Source organism: Rhinoderma darwinii, chromosome 10, assembly GCF_050947455.1.
Source record: "Rhinoderma darwinii isolate aRhiDar2 chromosome 10, aRhiDar2.hap1, whole genome shotgun sequence".
Taxonomy (NCBI): Eukaryota; Metazoa; Chordata; class Amphibia; order Anura; family Rhinodermatidae; genus Rhinoderma; species Rhinoderma darwinii.
The window spans coordinates 71,733,506-71,753,517 of record NC_134696.1 but is presented as its reverse complement, the minus strand read 5'-3'; the positions used below and the strand labels follow the sequence as shown (position 1 = coordinate 71,753,517).

Here is a 20,012-nt window from a genome sequence, read left to right as displayed (position 1 = left end):
TTCTTGTGAAAAGAAGAAATTTTGAGCCAAAAATACATCTTATTGGAAAAATTTAATTTTTTTTTAATTCACAGCCCAATTCAAATAAGTTCTGTGAAAAAACTATGGGGTCACAACTAAATGGTCACAACACCCATAAATGAATTCATTGAGGGGTGTAGTTTCCAAAATAGGGTCACTTCTGGTGGGTTTCCATTGCTTTGATACCTCTGGGGCTCTGCAAATGCGACATGGCACCCGAAAACCAATCCACCAAAATCTGCACTCCAAAGAACACACAGCACTCCTTCCCTTCTGAGGCCTCACATGGGCCCAAACGGCAGGGGTTTTTTTTGCCACAAATGGGGTACTGCTGCACTCAGGAGAAATTGGGCAAATTGGGCAACAAAATGGGGTATTTTGTTCCCTGTGAAAATAAGAAATTGTGATGAAAAATGACAACTTATTGGAAAGAATGTCATCTTTTTAATTTCACCGCCCAATTCAAATACGTGCTGTGTAAAAAATGTTGTTCCTTGAGGGGTGTAGTTTCCAAAATGGGCTCACTTTTGGGGGATTACTACTGTTTTGGCACCTCAACACCTCTTCAAACCTGGCATTCTGCCTAAAATATATTCTAATAAAAAAAGAGGCCTCAAAATGCACTAGGTGCGTCTTTGCTTACGGGGCTTGTGTTTTAGTCCACGAGCACACTAGAGACACATGTGGGACATTTCTAAAAACGGCAGAAACTGAACAATACATATTTCATAGTGTTTCTCTGGTAAAACCTTCTGTATTGCAGAAAAATTTTAATTCAGCAAGAAAAATGAAATTTGCAAATTTCACCTCCACTTTGCTTTAATTCCTGTGAAATGCCTAAAGGGTTAAATAAACTTTCTAAATGCTGTTTTGAATACTTTGAGGGGTTTAGTTTTTGAAATGGGGTGTTTTAGGGGGGTTTCTAATAATAGGCCCCTCAAAGCCACTTCAGAACTGAACAGGTACCTTAAAAAAGAGGCTTTCAAAATTTTCTTAAAAATATGAGTAATTCTGGTTTATGTTCTAAGCCTTGTAACGTCCAAGAAAAATAAAAGAATGTTCAAAAAACGATGCCAATCTAAAGTAGACATATAGGAAATGTGAACTAGTAACTATTTTGAGTGGTATAACCATCTGTTTTACAGGCAGATGCTTTTAAATTCAGAAAAATTTGTTTTTTTCTAAATTTTCTCTACATTTTGCATAATCTCAACTCCTATTGTTTCCCTGCTTTAATGCATACTTCACCGTTATGCCTATAATGGATAACCACCACGCGAAAGTGTTGGTGGCAGACCATATTAGACATGGAGCTTGTCTGATATACTACGTTATATATGTGGATGATTAGACAATGACCCGGTCTGCAAACTTACTATTAGTACCTGGAGTTAATATGGTTTGCGTTCCATGACTCATTTGATAGTACTTATTTGAGTCGAGTGCTGGCATGATTCCCTTTAATATTGTGTATGTAATACATATTGCACGAGCGCTGTTAATAGGTGAGGCTTCGTTACTTTAACAACTAGACTATCTGGCTCCTGATAGGCCATCGTAGACTGTGGCCATGGCAACGTGAGACACCGTCTGCTGATTGGATGCCGGTCTCTTCTTGATTAACGTTTTGTTACGCATGCGCTGTTGACTGTTGCAGATGCTGGATGATCGTAGACTCTAATTTAAATAGTATCTGCAAATATGTGTCTGTGGTTCGGCGATTGGTGAGTGGCTCGGAACGCCTCCCCTTTATGAGTATGCATACTCTTCAATGTTTTGCAAATACTAGATTATATTGTTTCTGTAACAATTTTTTAGTTCACATTGGATTGAATATGTTTGTAATATTGTTATACAGTGCTGTGCACAGTTTTTGTATCGTATTAGCCAAATGTTGGCCTTATCTGTATGTTTTGATACTGATCACTGCTGAATATGCATTGTTTGCACATGGGTAGAAAAACCCTGTTTTGCACATATCACTTTAGCTTGAGAAAGGTCCTATGAGAGGACTGAGATGTAGCTTGTCTTTGAACATGGAATAATAAACCACAACTCCATTTGATACCAACTTTTGGAGTGCTGCGATAATTTTGCATATATTTTTTTATATATATATATATATATATAGTTATATATATATATATAAATAGATCTTTATTTATTTCTGTATATATATATATATATATATATATATATATAAATAAAATTAACCAAGCTTGTTTAGCCCATGTTTACATACAGACAAGCAGTAGAAGACTGAATTCAATGAAATGCTCAGCCCTTAGTCAGTCTTCTACTGCTTGTCTGTATGTTCATTACCCTGCACATAAACCAATCACGTTCTCCGAATATTCACAGCGCAACCAATCTGAAAGTTTACAGTGCTTGGTAATAAGTGACTGGGTCAGAAGAGGATGGAGGCGCAGCCTTATATAGTGGATCGAGCGGGTTCCCCAGCAGCATTTAAAAGAAACAGGATCCTGACCAATCGACAGAGTTTAAGGCAGCACAGAGTATTTCAGGAGATGAGCGTGCGGATCTTGTGCGGGGTGGTGACTTGCCAATCATGTGAAGGTGTTATTGAGGACAGGAGTGGAGGAGAGGTAACAGACTGAGAGCTACGTAATGGTAAGAGCAGAGTTCACAGCAACACAGGTTATTTCAGGAGAGGAGCGTGCAGATGTTGAGGAGTGTATGATGCTGACTGGCCACTGACTGGTCAGCGTCATACACATAAACACGCCCAGTTAAAAACACAGTACTCGCCCAGTTGGACATAACGAAAAAAAAAACGCCCAGTTGTCCATTTCAAAGCTCATTTGCATATATGCACACGACCGTAAAAACTCCCGTTATTACGGGTCATATTTACGACTTATAGACTTCTATTGGCCACGGATACCTTCCCGTTTTCTTACGGGAAGGTGCCCGTGTCGTTGAAAAAGATAGAACATGTCCTATTTCAGGCCGTAATAACGGCACGGGCAGCCCATAGAAGTCTATGGAGCTGCCGTAATGACGGGTGGCTACATGTGTGCACCCGTCATTACGGCAGCGTTGCTAGGTGACGTCAGTAAATAGTCACTGTCCAGGGTGCTGAAAGAGTTAACTGATCGGCAGTAACGGTTTCAGCACCCTGGAAAGTGAATTCCGATCAGAATATAGAGTAACCTGTAAAAAAAAAAGACGTTCATACTTACCGAGAACTTCCTGCTTCCTCCAGTCCGGTCTCCCGGCCGTTGCCTTGGTGACGTGTCCCTCTCGACATCCGGCCCGACATTCCTGGATGACAATTCAGTCCAAGTGACCGCTGCAGCCAATCACAGGCCAATCCCAGGCTGCAGCGGTCACATGGACTGCCGCGTCATTCCGGGAGGTCGGACTGGATGTCGAGAGGGACGCGTCACCAAGGCAACGGTGACGCGTCCCTCTCTTGACATCCAGCCCGACCTCCCTGGATGATGCGGCAGTCCATGTGACCGCTGCAGCCTGGGATTGGCCTGTGATTGTCTGCAGCCTGTGATTGGCTTGTGATTGGCTGCAGCGGTCACTTGGACTGAATCGTCATCCCGGGAGGTCGGACTGGAGGAAGAAGCAGGGAGTTATCGGTAAGTAGGAACTTCTATTTTTTTTACACGTTGATGTATATTGTGATCGGAAGTCACTGTCCAGGGTGCTGAAACAGTTACTGCCGATAGTTTAACTCTTTCAGCACCCTGGACAGTGACTATCTCCGCCGGGTTCTGTCAAAACGTATTCGGCCGAACCCGATGAAGTTCAGATTCCCTGCGAACCGAACTTTTCCCGATGTTCGGACCAAAACCGGGTTCGGTTGTCCCGGTTCGCTCATCTCTAATCAGGAGCTGTTTTCTCTTGAAAACAGCTCCGTATTTTGAGACATTTTTGACTTGTTTGTGCATTTGTCACATCGAAAAACGTGGTTTACTGGACGCCACTACATAAAATAGCGCAGTCCCACCCGAACTGAGGCTTTTTTAACCTCCATCAGGTGTATGGGACTGTTTACCATACTTTCTGGGAGCTTTCCCGGTGCATGCATTACACGGATGGGCAGGATTTAATGTGAAATTAACTTTAGGTGCATAAAAGAATGCAGCGTATCCGCCCTGTGCACCACAGGGGCAGTGGGGCAGTTTCTCGTCTGGAATGTCTACTGCAAAAAACTGCAGCTCTTAGCCAGCCTGCTTGCAGGCCAACCCACTGGGATTACCTCTCATCCCAGGAGACTGCTGCAGCAGCGGTCACATGAGATAAAGGGTCATCCCAGGAGGCCGGCCCTCTGACATCATCCAGGCCGGCCTCCTGGGATGACGTTTCATCCATGTGACCTCCGCTACAGCCTGTGATTGGCTGCAGCGGAGGTCACATAAGATGAAGCGTCATCCCAGGAGGATAAAACACAGATTCCTAGGTAAGTATAATATATTGTGTGTTTTGTGAGTGGCATTTTTTGTGGCGGGATCGCCAACAAATAAGGCGCGTTTACGCAAATACAATTGACATGCTGCAGAACAAAACTCTGCACCGCAGGTCAGTTTTTTCCGCTCAGTATTTATGCAGCGAGTGGAGGAGATTTGTTTTATCTCATCCACTTTACTGTCACTGTATTTGCTGCAGATTTTCTGCAACAAATTCTGTTGCGGAAGAATCTGCAGTATTTACGCAACATGTGAACTGGCCCTTACTCCGTTTACTCAAAGGCTATCTTTTGTATAACAGGACAAAAATATTAAAACTGCTGTCCACGTGGGCAATGTTGGTACTTTTTATTACTTCTTATTTAACTCACACTTTGTAGGCCGTAAAATAGCCAAAATTGCTGTTTTTTGTTCACATTAGCTCTCAACAAAATGTAATAAAAAATTATCAAAAAGTTGCATGTACCAAATTATAAGCTACAGCGCATCCCGCAAAAAATAAGCCCTCACACCGCTTAGACAAAAATATAAAAAAAGTTATGTCTCTCAGAATGTGGTGAAACCAAATTTTATTTTATTTTTAACAAATAGTTTCCTTTGTAAAAGTAGTAAAATCTATAAATAACCTATATAAATTTGGTACAACCATAATCGTATTGAGCCGCAGAATAAAGTTAAGCTGCTGTTTTTACCGCACGATGAAAGCCGTAAAATCGAAACCCAAAAAACTATAGAGGAATCACAGTTATTTTCTAATTTCAGCCCACAAAGGAATTTTTTTCCGTTTCCCAGTACATTATATGGTACTATAAATGGTGCCAATAGAAACTACAACTCATGCCGCAAAGAATAACCACCACCATATTGACGGGAAAATAAAAAACAGTTATGGCTCTAGGAAGGCGGGTAGTGAAAAACGTAAATGAAAAAATCAAAAAATGTCTCAGTCCTGAAAGGGTTAAAATAAGAAAGCAGCCCATACTTACCTCTCTCTTCCCAGACGTTCCTGCGTTGGGAGCTCCCGTCACCTCATAAATAAAAAAAAGCGCAAGTGTAGCCTGTTGTGCTCTCGCACACTTAATATAGTTTGACACCATATTGGGCTCTTTTGATTATTTGATTATTTTGATGTTGATTATTTTGGGCATGTTTCACAGCACTTACTAAATCAATCTGTTTAGGCTTTTTCTGATGGTACAGACGATTACATTTTTCTGTTACTTATATGCTACACCTTCGTTTCTATTTGTGGGTTCACACTTTATTTAGGGTCTTGCAGATATATCTATATATATTCTTTTTGTTACCATTTGCTGTTTTTCCATGCCCCTGTTGCATCACTTCTTGCATATGCTCCCTGCATAGTGTTAAGGGTCATCAATTTAGGCAAGTCATCAACTGGACCTCGATGTCTCTTATCTGGTTTCAAATATGTGGGAGAGCTTGACGATGCATCGGAGAGAAACTACACACTTCACACATTTTGTAAGTGCAATCAGATTCTCTAGTTTATTAGCAAACAATATACAGATTATATATCATTAAAAGTGGTGTTGCCCACGTCTCCCTCCCCAATCACATAAGAGGGGTCATGGCCTTCAGTCTATCCAATCAATATTGACCATGTCTCCTCCTCCTCTAAATCACGAGGGATTTTATCCTGTAGTCATCATAAAAGAACACGTATACATTAAATCACATTATATCATTTTATATCACATGTTTTGTTATATTTGTAATCAGCATATTTTAGGTACGCGCTCGGCGTCATTATATATTTTAGCTATGCCAGCAGATTCATAGTCTGTCTAAGAAAGGGGAAGTATCATTTTAGCTTGCGGTGAGACATCTAAAAGGAAGAACAAAGGTTAAAGTATTATACTGTATAACTGAATCAGTAGTTTTAAAACTTGAGAATAATATATAAAATGGAGGATAAAAGTCCAGGCTTCCATCTCAATAGTCAGACGCTTTTTTTTTGCTTTGCATGGCTCATCTTTTAATTGTTTGTATACATCTAAATAAAGCATTTTTTTTATATTTTTTTTAAACTTCATGTGTTAATTGTACCCTGTTTTTGTAGGTTATATATTATAATTTTATACAGAGATGTGATCGGTTACAGGTGGATCCTGCGTGTCACAGACACGCAGGTCCAGCCAACACTGAACCTGTCATAATCCACAGGACTTTTAATAGCATTTAGGATTTCTATCGCTGGCCTATTCTCTTGGGACTTCACACGTCCCAGTAGAAACCGATCATAGATCGCTTATTTCAATAGACTTCTCCAATGCTGATCTCTGACTACAGCGACTGGCACAGGTAGAGACAATTACATGCATAGTGATAGAGAGGGCAATATGGGAACATGGAGGAGAAAATTGTGTTGGATTACAGGACACTATGGCTACCATTATTGTAGGGACATTGTGGAAAGCCACATTAGTTTGGGCAGTGTTGTGGTTTGGGTAATCCTGCGTGGTTATTATTGTGTTGGTATTATTACGGCAGAGAATAACGGCAGAGAATATCACTGTGTTAGTACTATGCGGTGTTAGTAGGGCACAGTCTGCTGTGAGCACTGCTATTTGGCACAATTCAAGAGTGTCAGTTGCAACTCTAATCTTGGACAGTTTATGGCACTGTAACGCCGGTGTTGGGTTCCACTCCTCGCGGTAGTCCCCGCCGCCGGGTCTCGTACCTTGTCCAGCAGCCTTTCTCTCCTCCAGGCCGCCGGTGTCTGACTGTTTTCCCTGCTCATGGCCGCACTGTTCCTAGTGCGCATACACTCTGACCGGGCACAAAATTCAAAAGTGTCTCACCAATCCCTGTTGCCCCCAGGACTATTTAGGGCACCTTCACTATCCACCAGGTGCCTGAGCAATATTAGAACAACCTAGTGTTATTCAGTGAAGGTTCCTGTATACACCTGTATCCTGACTGCTATTGCTGCAAGTTATCAGCCTGTATCCAGTTGTCCATTACCAGCCTGTATCCAGTCCTCTGTTGCTATCTGTTATTTGCCAGTGTCCAGTTACCTGCTACCTGCCTGATGACCTGTTACCTGCTATCTGCCTGTGTCCAGCTATCAGCTCTCCACTTGTGACCAGTGATCCACTGTCTGCATCCATTAGTCAAGGTACCATCTGCCTGTGCCTTTCTTGGGTCTGTTTAGCCAGAAGCTACTCTGTCAGGACCACTCCAACAGCTAGCAAACTCAGGGCTGCACCGTCCATTAAGCGCCTTTCAATAATGTCATCATTGCGCCACTTGCGTTATTGATTGATAGGGCAAGGCAGTCTATAGGTGACACTATGTATGTGGGGCACTGTATACAGGGGGCTCTATGTGGGGCACTGTCTACAGGAGGCTCTGTGGTGCACCATCTACAGGGGGCACGATATACAGGGGCACTATCTACAGGGAGCACTGTGTGTGTGTGTGTGTGTGTGTGTGTGTTTGTGTGTCTGTGTGTGTGTGTGTGTGTGTGTGTGTGTGTGTGGGACAAAGTGTATGGTGATATTATAATCAGGGACACAGTGTATGGTTCTATTGGAATTAGAGGTGCAGTATATGGCACTATTATATTTAGGTGCGTATTGTGTGGCACCATGAGAATTTTATCTTCGTTTATAGGTGCAGAAATGTTTGAAAATCGAGAAGCTGAAGATATCTGAGTGGAAAACTGCAGAAATGGGCTGTGGCCGGGAGAAGTCAACATAGAGGTCTGGACCGGATAGAGACATAACCTGTGAGTCACTAAATGTAAATGTTAATTCTGCCTTTAATTAGTGCTGTAGTCACTGTATGATACGCAGCGAGATAATGATTTACATTTTTTGCGAGGCTGCTTGTGAAGTAGAACAGCTATGGGAATGGCAATCAAGATCTCGGGGGGGGGGGGGGGGGGGGCGCCATTTAAATTTTTGCCTGAGGTAGCAGAAAAGCTAGAATCATCCCTGGTAGCCTCCAAGCAGCAAAGACCGGATCCCTGTATGGGGGTTAAAGGGTGAAGATCGGGGAGGCTACTTAGACAACGCCCTTAGAGATGACCCTATGCCAAACTGGTGGAGTAGCCCAGTGGGTCCACAAACCTGCTGATCGTAGCAGGCACAGTATTGCGTTGAGTTTATGATGGTCAGAAGATGTTCTAGGCGTGCTGTCAGTCTATTTGCATCTACATGCTTTCATGAGAGACACCTGAACATTAGATAGCATTTATTAAGGCTCCAATAATGTTTATCCTGCCATACTTGTTACATTATATACTTCAAGCATTATATGAGGTGTGATTACAAAATGAAGACTTTATTCATAAAAAGAGGTGAATTGATAATTAATATCATCTTATAAGTTATCTTTCCTCATTGTGCTATGCATTGATCATTATTCATAAATTGAGATACATGTTAAAGAAAGCAATGTCTGAACAGTTGTACATTAATGCCTTATAGTTATTGTCATATAACTAATCAAATGATGGAACTATTTAAACAGTTTCACTCAAAACTTCTAAAAAATGTTGTCATTGCTCACAGGCAATATTTAAGATGATTCCTGCCGAAGAACAGAAAAATCTACCTGAGGATGAAAACACACCGCAAAAAAGAACAGATAAATTATGGGCATATTTTAAAAAGAAAGACAATGGTAAGCTTCCATAATAGTCACTGTAAGTCTTTTAGTTACCACAAAACCATATTGCAAGTGATTATAGAGAATCAGCAGAAAATGTGCAGACATCACTTAGTAGTCTATATTTAATTGTGCGTAGTCATATTATAGCTCTGTTTTGTATGGAGCTGCGATAGGGCACCCATAGAGGTGCCTCGGGTTTTACTGTATGCCTCTGAATTCATATGCCGTATTTATTCTTGTGTAGAATGGCTCTTACATACGGCACATTATGACTTATGGTAGAGTGGCACACGACCTCTGTGTGCTGCTGTACAGCCTAATACACTCGGTTCAGACTGTAGCTAACTAAAACCAGAAAAACGTGATTAATTGTTACACATACAAAAACTGCATTCATGTTTTAACATATCTTTTTTAATTCTACACATGTATTTTAAGCTGACAGATTTGATTTAAAGGACCATATGGATCCGCCAGAGCACAAGTAGATGCTATGAGTGCTAAACTGCAGAAGATGCAGTATTAAAACATAATATTAGATAATTCACTGTTTCATTAGTCTCTAAAATTAACGCATTTTGAGGTATTTGAGACTCCTCCCTCAGAAAGAAGACGTCTACTGAAGTTCACATTGTCTTTTTCTGCTGATAACTGACACAGAGGATATTCCCAGATGGTGTTGAATGGCTGCTTTGTGTTCCTACACAAAATCACAACCATACGAAGTGAGCTCATGAGTTTGAAATGGGCTCGACTTTATTTATAAAACAGCACTACTGAGGCCCACTGTTTGTTTATTTTTTCTTTACTCATTCATAAAATCTTCTTTGTTACAGAAAAAATGTATTACAAATTAATTTCAGCAAAAAAAAATGTAAATTTGTAAATTTCACCTCTACATTGCCTTCATTCCTGTGAAACGCCTAAGGGGTTAAAATACTTTCTGAATGCGGTTTTGAATACTTTGAGGGGTGCAGTTTCAAAATGGGGTGATTTATGGGGGCTTTCTAATATATAAGGCCTTCAAAGTCACTTCAGATCTGAACTGGTCCCTGAAAAAATAGCGTTTTGAAACTTTCTAGAAAATATGAGAAATTGCTGCTAAAGTTCTAAGCCTTGTAACGTCCTAGAAAAATAAAAGGCAGTGAAAAAAAGATACAAACATAAAGTAGACATATGGGAAATGTTAACTAGTAACTATTTTGTGTGGTATTCCTATCTGTTTTACAAGCAGATACATTTAAAATCAGAAAAATGCAAATTTTTTGCACATTTTCGATAAAATTTGAAGTTTTTCACAAATAAATATTGAATTTATCGACCAAATTTTTTCACTAACATAAAGTACAACATGTCACGAGAAAACATTCTCAGAATCTCTTTGGTAGGTAAAACATTCTGGAGTTATTACCACATAAAGTGACACATGTCAGATTTGAAAAAATCATCTGTGTCCACAAGGCCAAAACAGGCTGTGTCCTGAAGGGGTTAAGAGAGAGCTGTTTAATCTCCAAGGGGAGGTGAGAGTGAGGTTGAGGGATTCCTGTATGGTTAATGAGATAGGCTCATGGTCTGACCATGTAGATATATATCAATATGGGTGTTAGATATCCGTTGAAGAAGCTATTTGTCAGTTAAGAAAAAGTCTATGGGTGAATAAACATTATGAGGCGGGGAGTAATACGTGTAATCCTTTCCAGACGCATGAAGTATACGCCAAGGATCAAATAGGTTTTCCCTAAATAATAAATCACGTAAACTAGGATCTTTACCAGGGTTGGCGGAGAAACTTTTATCCATTACTGGATCAGAGACCATATTAAAATCACCACCCAACAACAAAGAACCGTGCTGTAAATTAGCAGCCATTTCAATCATTACTATCAGATATCTCCCTTTTGGGTCAGCAATTACATTTGTAAGTTGGAATGCTAAAGTATTTTTGAAGGCAATAAGGACACCTCTCTTTTTAGTAGAAGTACGAGCAAAAAAATGTTTGGGAAGTTACTGTTATGTAGTTTCACTGAGTCAGATTGCAGGAGATGGGTTTCTTGGACACAGCAGATATCACATTTCTGCTTTTGAATCTCTCTCCATAGCTGTGAGCATTTAAAGGGACTGTTAAATCCCTTAACGTTTAGAGAAGATATTTTGAACACCATTTATACATACTTAGAGGAGTTGAGTTAAGCCTTAGGTGTCGAACGATAGACCAAGAGCACAAAAGAGCATCGGGTTAAAGAGTTTTGACTATCTTATCACGTTGAATGAAAAGAAAAACGTAAAAAAAAAAAACCATGTAAAACATTAATACAAAGCATAATAAAATAAACAAAGCACTATACAATATAGCATAAAATTACAGTCCAGGTTTAAAATGAACGGTTGGGAAACCACTGGCGAGGCAACCCAAAATGGACGGTGGTTGCAAAAATTACCAAATAAAGGCAGAAGGAGCTCTGGCGCCTTCAACCAAGTGAATGAAGCAAAAGGTAGTTCACTTATTTTGTGCTTGTAATAAAGGGACTTGACACGAGGAAGCAATCAAACATATGCTGTGAATGTCAACTGTAGGCTTCAAAGAAACAGGACAAAACTTTTCCGTAGGAATAGGTGATACCTGAGAAGCCTTAAGTCCTGTATTCAAGTAGCATCGCGAGAATGTCTGCCATCCTTTGATGTTATCCATTCCTGAGCAAGAGTTGGAGGAGGTTTTTTCTTAGGTGGAGATCTGTCGCCATCTTGTGGCTGATAGAGAGACCAATTTGTCAGCAGAATGGCTGCATCTTTTGAGAACATGAGTAGTGCCATTATGCATGATGATTAATTTAACAGGGTATCCCCATTTAGAAGAGATGCTGTTGTCTCTCATAATTTTAGTGAATGTTGCAAATTTTCTTCTCCTAGAGAGAGTGGTAGGGGAGAGGTCTGTGAATAAAGAGATTTGTTGACAGCGTTCTGGTAGATCAGTTTTATGGATTGCCGCCTTCATTATCGCCTCCTTAAAATGGTAGATGTGAAGGGATGCAAGAACGTCCCTTGACACACTGGAGGGAAGGTTCTTTGGTTTAGAAACTCTATGAGTTCTGTTTAGCTGTAGGAATGAGAGCTTCAAATAAAAAGGTCAGGAAATCTTGCAATTGTGTGTCTCAGACAGATTCAGAAATATTCCTGAACCTGATATTGTTTCTCCTGGAGCGGTCTTCCAGATCAGCTAGTTTGAGCTTTATAATGGAAATATCATCCTTCATGTCATTGTGAGTGTCAACCAGATAATTGTGAGCATTAACAAATTCCTCCATTTTTTTCTTCTAAATGAGCCGTTCTCTCCCCCACCATTGTAATATTAGCATGCATAATGGAGATTGCTGACTGGATGTCATTGTGCAGAGCTTCTTTGAACACTTGGAAAATAAGTCTCATCTTTGCTGAGGAGACTGGGAGATCAGATGGAGGCAGCGCTGCTTTTACAAAGTTCCCCTCAGGGGAAAGGGATGGAGGAAAGGGTAGTTTATCCAGAGAAAGGCTGGGTGGTCTGCTTGCCTGGAGGTTTAGCACCGCCGAAGATATAGTAGGGCTAACAGAAGGGGATGAGCTCACCTCCGTAGCTGCTAGGAGCTGTGCAGGTCTCCGGCATGCTCCGGCGCCATCTTGGGGGACTTGCGGGAAAAAAGACATTCGTTTCGGCGGACACTGACCTTTCCTTTTACTCCTCGTCATTATTGTCGAATGCCCCAGGGTGAAAGGAGGTAAGCAGGCACAATGAATGTGTGTCCTGGTTGGTTTTTGCTTCTGTTTGAGCCGCTAATGGTGAAAGTAGCACGGAACTCCTGCCTCACACTTCCTACTCACTCGGCATCTGGCCACACCCCCCAGTATTTGTTCTTATGCCAGATGACATCGGGGAGCTAAGAAATGTATCCAAATTTTGGTAGTTTTTCCTCTTTCTGGTATCCTGGTACACAATTCCCCTATCTGCGTTGAAAATTGGCCTTTTCAGGCTGTTTTTCCCTATATAAAAACCCTGCAACTCAGGAGCAGCTCAGCAGCAATGAAGGAACTCAGCAGCAGTAGAAGAATTCAGAAGCCGTGGCAGAACTCAGCAACAATGAAGAGACTCAACAGGGAAGGAGGAACTCCGCAGCGATAGAACAGCTCTACAGCAACGAAGGAGCTCAGCAGCATTGAAGGAAATCTTCAGCCATGGAAGATCTCGACAACAGAGAAGGAGCTCACCGGCAATGAAGGCACAGCAGCAATGGAGGTACTCAGCAGCAATGGAGGAACTCAGCCGCAATGGAGGAACTCAGCCGCAATGGAGGAACTCAGCCGCAATGGAGGAGCTCAGCAGCAGTAGATAAACCCAATGACAGTTGAGGAACTCAGCAGCGATGGAGGAACTCAGCAGCAATGGAGAAACTCACTTTTTTCAGTCAAATACTGTCCAATGACTGTTGTTCAAATATGGCTTGTCCTTTGCAACTGTAATGGAATCAGTAGTTGAGTAATTCCCCAAGAGTGCAAGTTATGGAATTGCTCTGTAAGCGATTCCCCAAAGGCAGCTGGAAACTGTCAGGAATAAGTGTGCAAATAATCCATTAACTCAAGTCTATCACTACTCTGATCAGCAGAGCCTAAGGCTACTCTATGGTCTTCACTAGAGCCCACCACAAGGCAGCTTGGATTTGGCTGCATAGATCCCAGGTTGCATTAACAGAATACGGTGATGTACAGGAGGTGCAATGCAGGCAATACTAGAATGGAAAACCAGACAGCAGGTGGGTAAACAGCAGCAGAGTTCGCAACCAGGAGAGAGTGAAGTCCAAATCAGAAAACAGAAGAATGCCAGGAGCTGCAGAGGTCAAAACCAGCCGAGAGCAGAATGTCCAAATCAGTAAGCAAAAGGGTTAATCCAAAGACAGAGCCGAGGTCCAGTTCCAAAAATCCAAATAGTCATGTGATACAGGATTTAACCAGGAGCTTGATTTGAAACTGCGTACACAAAGAAATTCACAAGCAGAAATGAAAGAACTGACCAGACTTAAATACTCCACCCTAGAATCTAATAGGATGAAAACAAAGAAATGAGATTGACTCTGCAACTCAGCCCAGAGCTACCCAGAAGTTAGGTTAGTAGTCATGACAACCTTAAAGAAACTGAAGTTTCCTAACAGTACCACCCTTTCTACGAAAGGCCACCGGAGCTTTAAACCTCGGCCTAGGTTTTAAAGGAAACTTCAAATGAAAGACTTTAACTAAACGATTAGCATGAACTGAATAGGCAGGAACACAAGTTTGTTCTTCTGGCCCATACCCCTTTCAGTGCACCAAGTTCTAGAGAGTACCCCTGATCCTTCTGGAATCCACAATCCTTTGAACCTCAAATTCCATATTTCCTTCTACCTGAACAGGAGGAGGAGGTTTCTTGAGTGGATTAGATGGTGGTACAATATTTTTTAACTAAGAGATTTGTGAAAAACATGCATTTTAAAAGATGGGGGAAGAGCCAGGCAAAAAGACACAGGGTTAATAACTTGAACAATTTTATATAGTTAGTAGAGCTAAAGGACCAATAAACATAGGAGCAAACTTACGAGACAGTACTTTAAGTCGCAGATTCTTAGTAGAAAGCCACACCTTTTGACCCACACTAAACACAGGACATTTTTAAGCATTTTTCTTTTGAATAACTTGGGAGTTCTTCAGGTTCGATTGAACCTGAGCCCAAACTGTGCACCGTTTATTTGATTCAACTTTCACCTGAGGGTTATCACTAGAAGGTGCGGAAAATTAACCAAAACGGGGATGAAAACCATAAATTTCCTTACAAAAAGCTCTCCAAAAGTTAGCCACAAATTGAACACCTCTATCAGAGACAATATTTTCCGGAATACCTTACAGACGAACCACCTGATCAATAAATAATTTAGATAGAGTTTTGGAATCAGGGAGTTGAAGCAAAGGAATGAAAATTACACATTTTACTGAAGTGGTCCACCACAACCCAAATTACAGTTTTCCCTTCAGAGGAAGGCAAATCGGTAATAAAATCCATAGATAGATGAGATCAAGGTTTATGTGGAACAGACAATGGAAGTAGTTGACACATAGAACGTGTCACGATCCGTGGGTATGTGGACCCACTAGGCCGCACCGCCGTAGCGGATTAGCAGCTGGCCAAACAACAGTCCTAGTACAAGAGTACCTTTAATAGTCCAGACTGTAATGGAGGCTCGGCACAGATGAACTTGCAGACACCAGACGTGGTGTATATCAGCTGGCGTAACAGGTGACACAACACGACTGCAATACTCTAGGGCACAGGAACAAATATAGAATGGGATACAGGATACATGTAGCAGGGCACGGGAACAACGGGAACAGGATAAAACTAAGGCACCATTTGCTAACACTAACATGATTAAACACAACAATGGTCAGGCAATGAGTGAAAGGGCAGAGCCCCTTTTATAGTCCAGGGTGATCATGGGCTAATTAGAGATTATTTTCATGTGCACGCACTGGCCCTTTAAGGCCGGGCGTGAGCGCACACACTCTAAGGGACCTAGTAAAAGAAGGCGGAAGGGTGTGCTAAAGGAAGGAGATGCCGGCCAGCACTCACAGAGTCATGGTCGCTGACGGGTGAGTAGGAACGACGATCCGCGGCATGGCTGTTACAGTGTCCCCCTCTTATGCCCCCTCTTCTTAGGACCAGAGCGAAAGGGAAACTTCCTAATGAGGGTAGGGGCATTAAGGTTCTCTTCTGGCTCCCAGGACCTCTCCTCAGGACCAAACTCTCTCCAGTCCACCAAATAGAAAGTTCTTCCTCCTACCCTCTTGCAGTCCAGGATCTCCTTCACCTCAAATACGTCAGATGAACCGCTGGGAGCCACTGCGGGATCAGGAGTCTTACTATAGTGGTTCAGGACCACAGGCTTCAGTCGGGACACATGAAAGGAGTAGGGGATTCTGAGGGTAGGAGGCAGCCGAAGCTTATAGTAGACTGGGTTTATTTGTTGTAGTATCTCAAAGGGTCCGAGGAACCTGGGAGCAAACTTATAGGAAGGCATCCGATCAGACATGATATGAAGAGGCAAGCCATGCAAGCGGAAGATGTGTTGGATGAAGAGGTTAGCCAGTCGAGGAGCAGAAGGTAGACCGGTGAGCAGGATAAAATGAGCCATCTTCGAGAACCGGTCCGCCACCATCCAGACCGTATTGCATCCTGCAGAGGAAGGAAGGTCTGTGACAAAGTCCATTGTTATATGCTGCCAGGGATCAATGGGCACAGGCAGAGGTTGGAGCAGGCCGGCAGGCTTAGAGTGCAGTATGTGGACCAACTAGGCCGCACCGCAGGTGGCCAAACAACAGAGTACCTTTAACAGTCCAGACAGTAATCGAGGCTTGGCACAGATGAACTTGCAGACACCAGACGTGGTGTATATCAGCAGGTGTGACAGGTGGCACAACACGACTCCAACACTCTAAGGCATAGGAACAAATATAGCACGGGATACAGGATACAGGTAGTAGGACACTGGAACAACGGGAACAGGATAACACTAAGGGGCCATTTGCTAACACTAACATGGGTAAACACAACAACGCTCAGGCAATAAGTGAAAGGGCAGAGCCCCTTTTATAGTCCATGGTGATTATGGGCTAATTAGATATTCTTTTCATGTGCTCGCACTGGCCCTTTAAGGCCAGGCGATAGTGCTCGCACACACACCACGGGACCCAGTGAAGCAAAATGAAAGTGAGTGCTGGCATCTCCTATCAAGGACATGCCAGCCAGCACTCACAGAGTCATGGCCGCGGCCGTCGAGCGGTGAGTAGGAACGAGGGTCCACGGCCATGGCCGTTACAGGACGTATTTGTCTTAGTATAAGCGTAGACATCACAAGCAGAGACATAGAAACTGTCACGGTCACAGGGTATGTGGACCCACTAGGCCTCTCCGCCGTAGCGGAGAGGCAGCTGACAGGTCACAGTCTATACAAAAGTCTATAGCAGTTCGTAACACTTGGGTACCTGAACTAGTCCAGACAGTGGCTGTGGCTTCAGCACGGATGGAGGTCGTTGCAGCAGTTAGCGCCAGATGTGGCGGGCAATATCTGATGTGGCAGAAGACACTGGACGTGGCAGAAGACACCGGAAGTGGAAAAAGGCACCGGAAGTGGCAGAAAACACTGGACGTAGCGGAAGACACTGGACGTAGCGGAAGACACTGGACGTGGCGGAAGACACTGGATGTGGCAGAAGACACTGGACTTTGCAAACTACAGCAGGTGCAGTAGACACGACTCCAACACTAGTAGGCACAGGAACAAGAACAGCACAGGATACAGGAACAGGTAACAGGGCACGGGTATCAACTGGAAACGGAAACACTAAGGGACCATTTGCAAGACAGACTTGGGATAAACTAACAACGCTCAGACAAGAATCAGAGGGGCTGGGGCCTACGGGACACAGCAGACTGGAGTGGAAGTGAGCGCTGGTGTCTCCTAGGAAGGAGATGGGGAGCAGAAACTTTGAGATAATACATCGGCCCTGACATTTTTAGACCTGGGTCTGTAGGTTACAATAAAGTCAAATTTGGTAAAGAACAAGGCCCACCTAGACTGTCTGGGATTAAATATTTTATCTGATTTTAAAAAAGTAAAGTTTTTATGGTCAGTCAGTAGAGTAATTTGATGTCTAGCTGCCTCTAGAAAATGGTGCCACTCTTCAAACGCCCACGTAAAAGCAAGAATCTCACGATTACCTATTTCATAGATCTTCTCAGTGGCAGAAAATTTGCAAGAAAAAAAAAGCGCAGGGACGCAAATTACAAGTAAAGTACATAAAATGTCAACATCACAGTAAAAGTCCCTGTAGAAGGAATAATCACTTAAAATTATAAAGGTTGAAGAGAGTTGAGTCTACTCAAAATTTCTATATTGCTGCCATATTTTCAAGAAAGCATCCCTGGAATAGCTCTCCCAATGAGAAATTTTCTCAAAACGATAAATGTTATCCACTTTCGCAATCCAGTGCTCTATAGAAGGAATTTCGGCAGACAGCCAGTAAGACGGAATCAAAAGCCTAGCAGCAACTAGTAGAATCCTAAAAAGTTTGGATGGGATAACCTTAATATTAGAGTGATTAGCAAAAGAGCCAAGTCTGGGGAAGTTAGGATAGTATTACCGCAAATAAAATTGCATTGTTCAAAGCTATCCTTCCACCATTTTATGATTACTTCACAAGACCCTTTCTTTGTTACAATGCCAGCAAACATCAGAGTGTGTAGGTGTGTATATAGAGGTTTCATCCGGACTTTTATACCAACGGGATAGAATCTTATAACCATTTTCCTGTATTCTAACACATCTGGACATTGTATGTAAAGTTAACATCACCTTATTAAGTACGATATCAGAAAAGGTTCGATTAAGATCTCTGTTCCATAATCTAACAAAATAGAGGAGGGGGAATCAACAAATACAAGCTTTTTATATAATAATGAAATTGGTTTAACCCCTTAATGACCAGCCTATTTTGGACCTTAATGACCAAGCTATTTTTTAAGTTTTTCAATCGTCGCATTCCAAGAGCTATAACGTTTTTATTTTTGCGTCGACATAGCTGTATAAGGTCTTGTTTTTTGCGGGACAAGTTGTATTTTTTAATAGCACCATTTTGAGGTACATATTATTTATTGATTAACTTTTATGAACTTTTTTTTTGGGGGGAATAGAAAAAAATCTGAAATTTCGCCACCCTTTTTTGCGTCCTAAATCTACGCCGTTTACCGTGTGGTATAAATAACACAATAACTTTATTCAGCGGGTTTTTACGATTGCAACGATACCAAATTTGTATAGTCTTTGTATGTTTTACTACTTTTACACAGTAAAAACGCTTTTTTTCTAAATTATTTGTTTTTGTGTCTCCATATTTGAAGAGCCGTAACGTTTGGCCAAGTTATGACCATTTTTGTATTTATGCAAATGAGGCTTGTAAAAGTACAACTGGGCGTGTTTAAAGTAAAAGTACAACTGGGCGTGTATTATGTGTGTACATCGGGGCGTTTTTACTTCTTTTACTAGCTGGGCGTTAAGAATGGGAGTGTATGATGCTGACGAATCAGCATCATCCACTTCTGTTCATTAACACCCAGCTTCTGGCAGTGCAGACACACAGCGTGTTCTCGAGAGATCACGCTGTGACGTCACTCACTTCCTGCCCCAGGTCCTGCATCGTGTCGGCCACATCGGCACCAGAGGCTACAGTTGATTAGCTACATCGACTTACCTGCAAACGCCGATGCTGCTGCAGAATCAACTGTAGCCTCTGGTGCCGATGTGTCCTCGCTCGTCCGACACGATGCAGGACCTGGGGCAGGGAGTGAGTGACGACACAGCGTGATCTCTCGAGAACACGCTGTGTCTGCACTGCCAGAAGCTGGGCGTTCTGAAGAGAAGTGGATGATACTTCTCGTCAGAACGCCCAGCTAGTAAAAAAAGTAAACACGCCCAGATGTAACACACATAATACACGCCCAGTTGGACTTTTACTTTAAACACGCCCAGTTGGACTTTAGCAAGCCTCATTTGCATAAATACAAAAATGGTCATAACTTGGCCAAAAATGCTCGTTTTTTAAAAATAAAAACGTTACTCTTATCTACATTGCAGCGCCGATCTGCTACAATAGCAGATAGGGGTTGCAAAATCTGGTGACAGAGCCTCTTTAAAGTGCGTCTGTAATGGCGGGGTAGGGAGACAGACAGGTGAGCCCTAATCTACCCGCAACCCAGTCCCTGCCTACTTGCACGGCACGTCCTAGGCGACAGCGTACAACTGGGCGACGGTCCCTACACTCAATATGTGCATGACAGACAACACAGGGCAAGGGTACACT

The 20,012-nt window shown here is 42.3% G+C and overlaps 1 protein-coding gene across 1 annotated transcript in view; it reads left to right on the top strand.

Annotated features, from left to right (window-relative positions):
• Window positions 1-20,012, top strand: part of LOC142661487 (visinin-like) — a 102,142-nt gene that overhangs the window by 49,197 nt on the left and 32,933 nt on the right. The window contains exon 2 of the mRNA XM_075838892.1: window positions 9,005-9,116. Within this exon, the coding sequence (XP_075695007.1) occupies window positions 9,005-9,116 (112 nt within the window). The remainder of the gene's footprint in view (window positions 1-9,004; window positions 9,117-20,012) is intronic.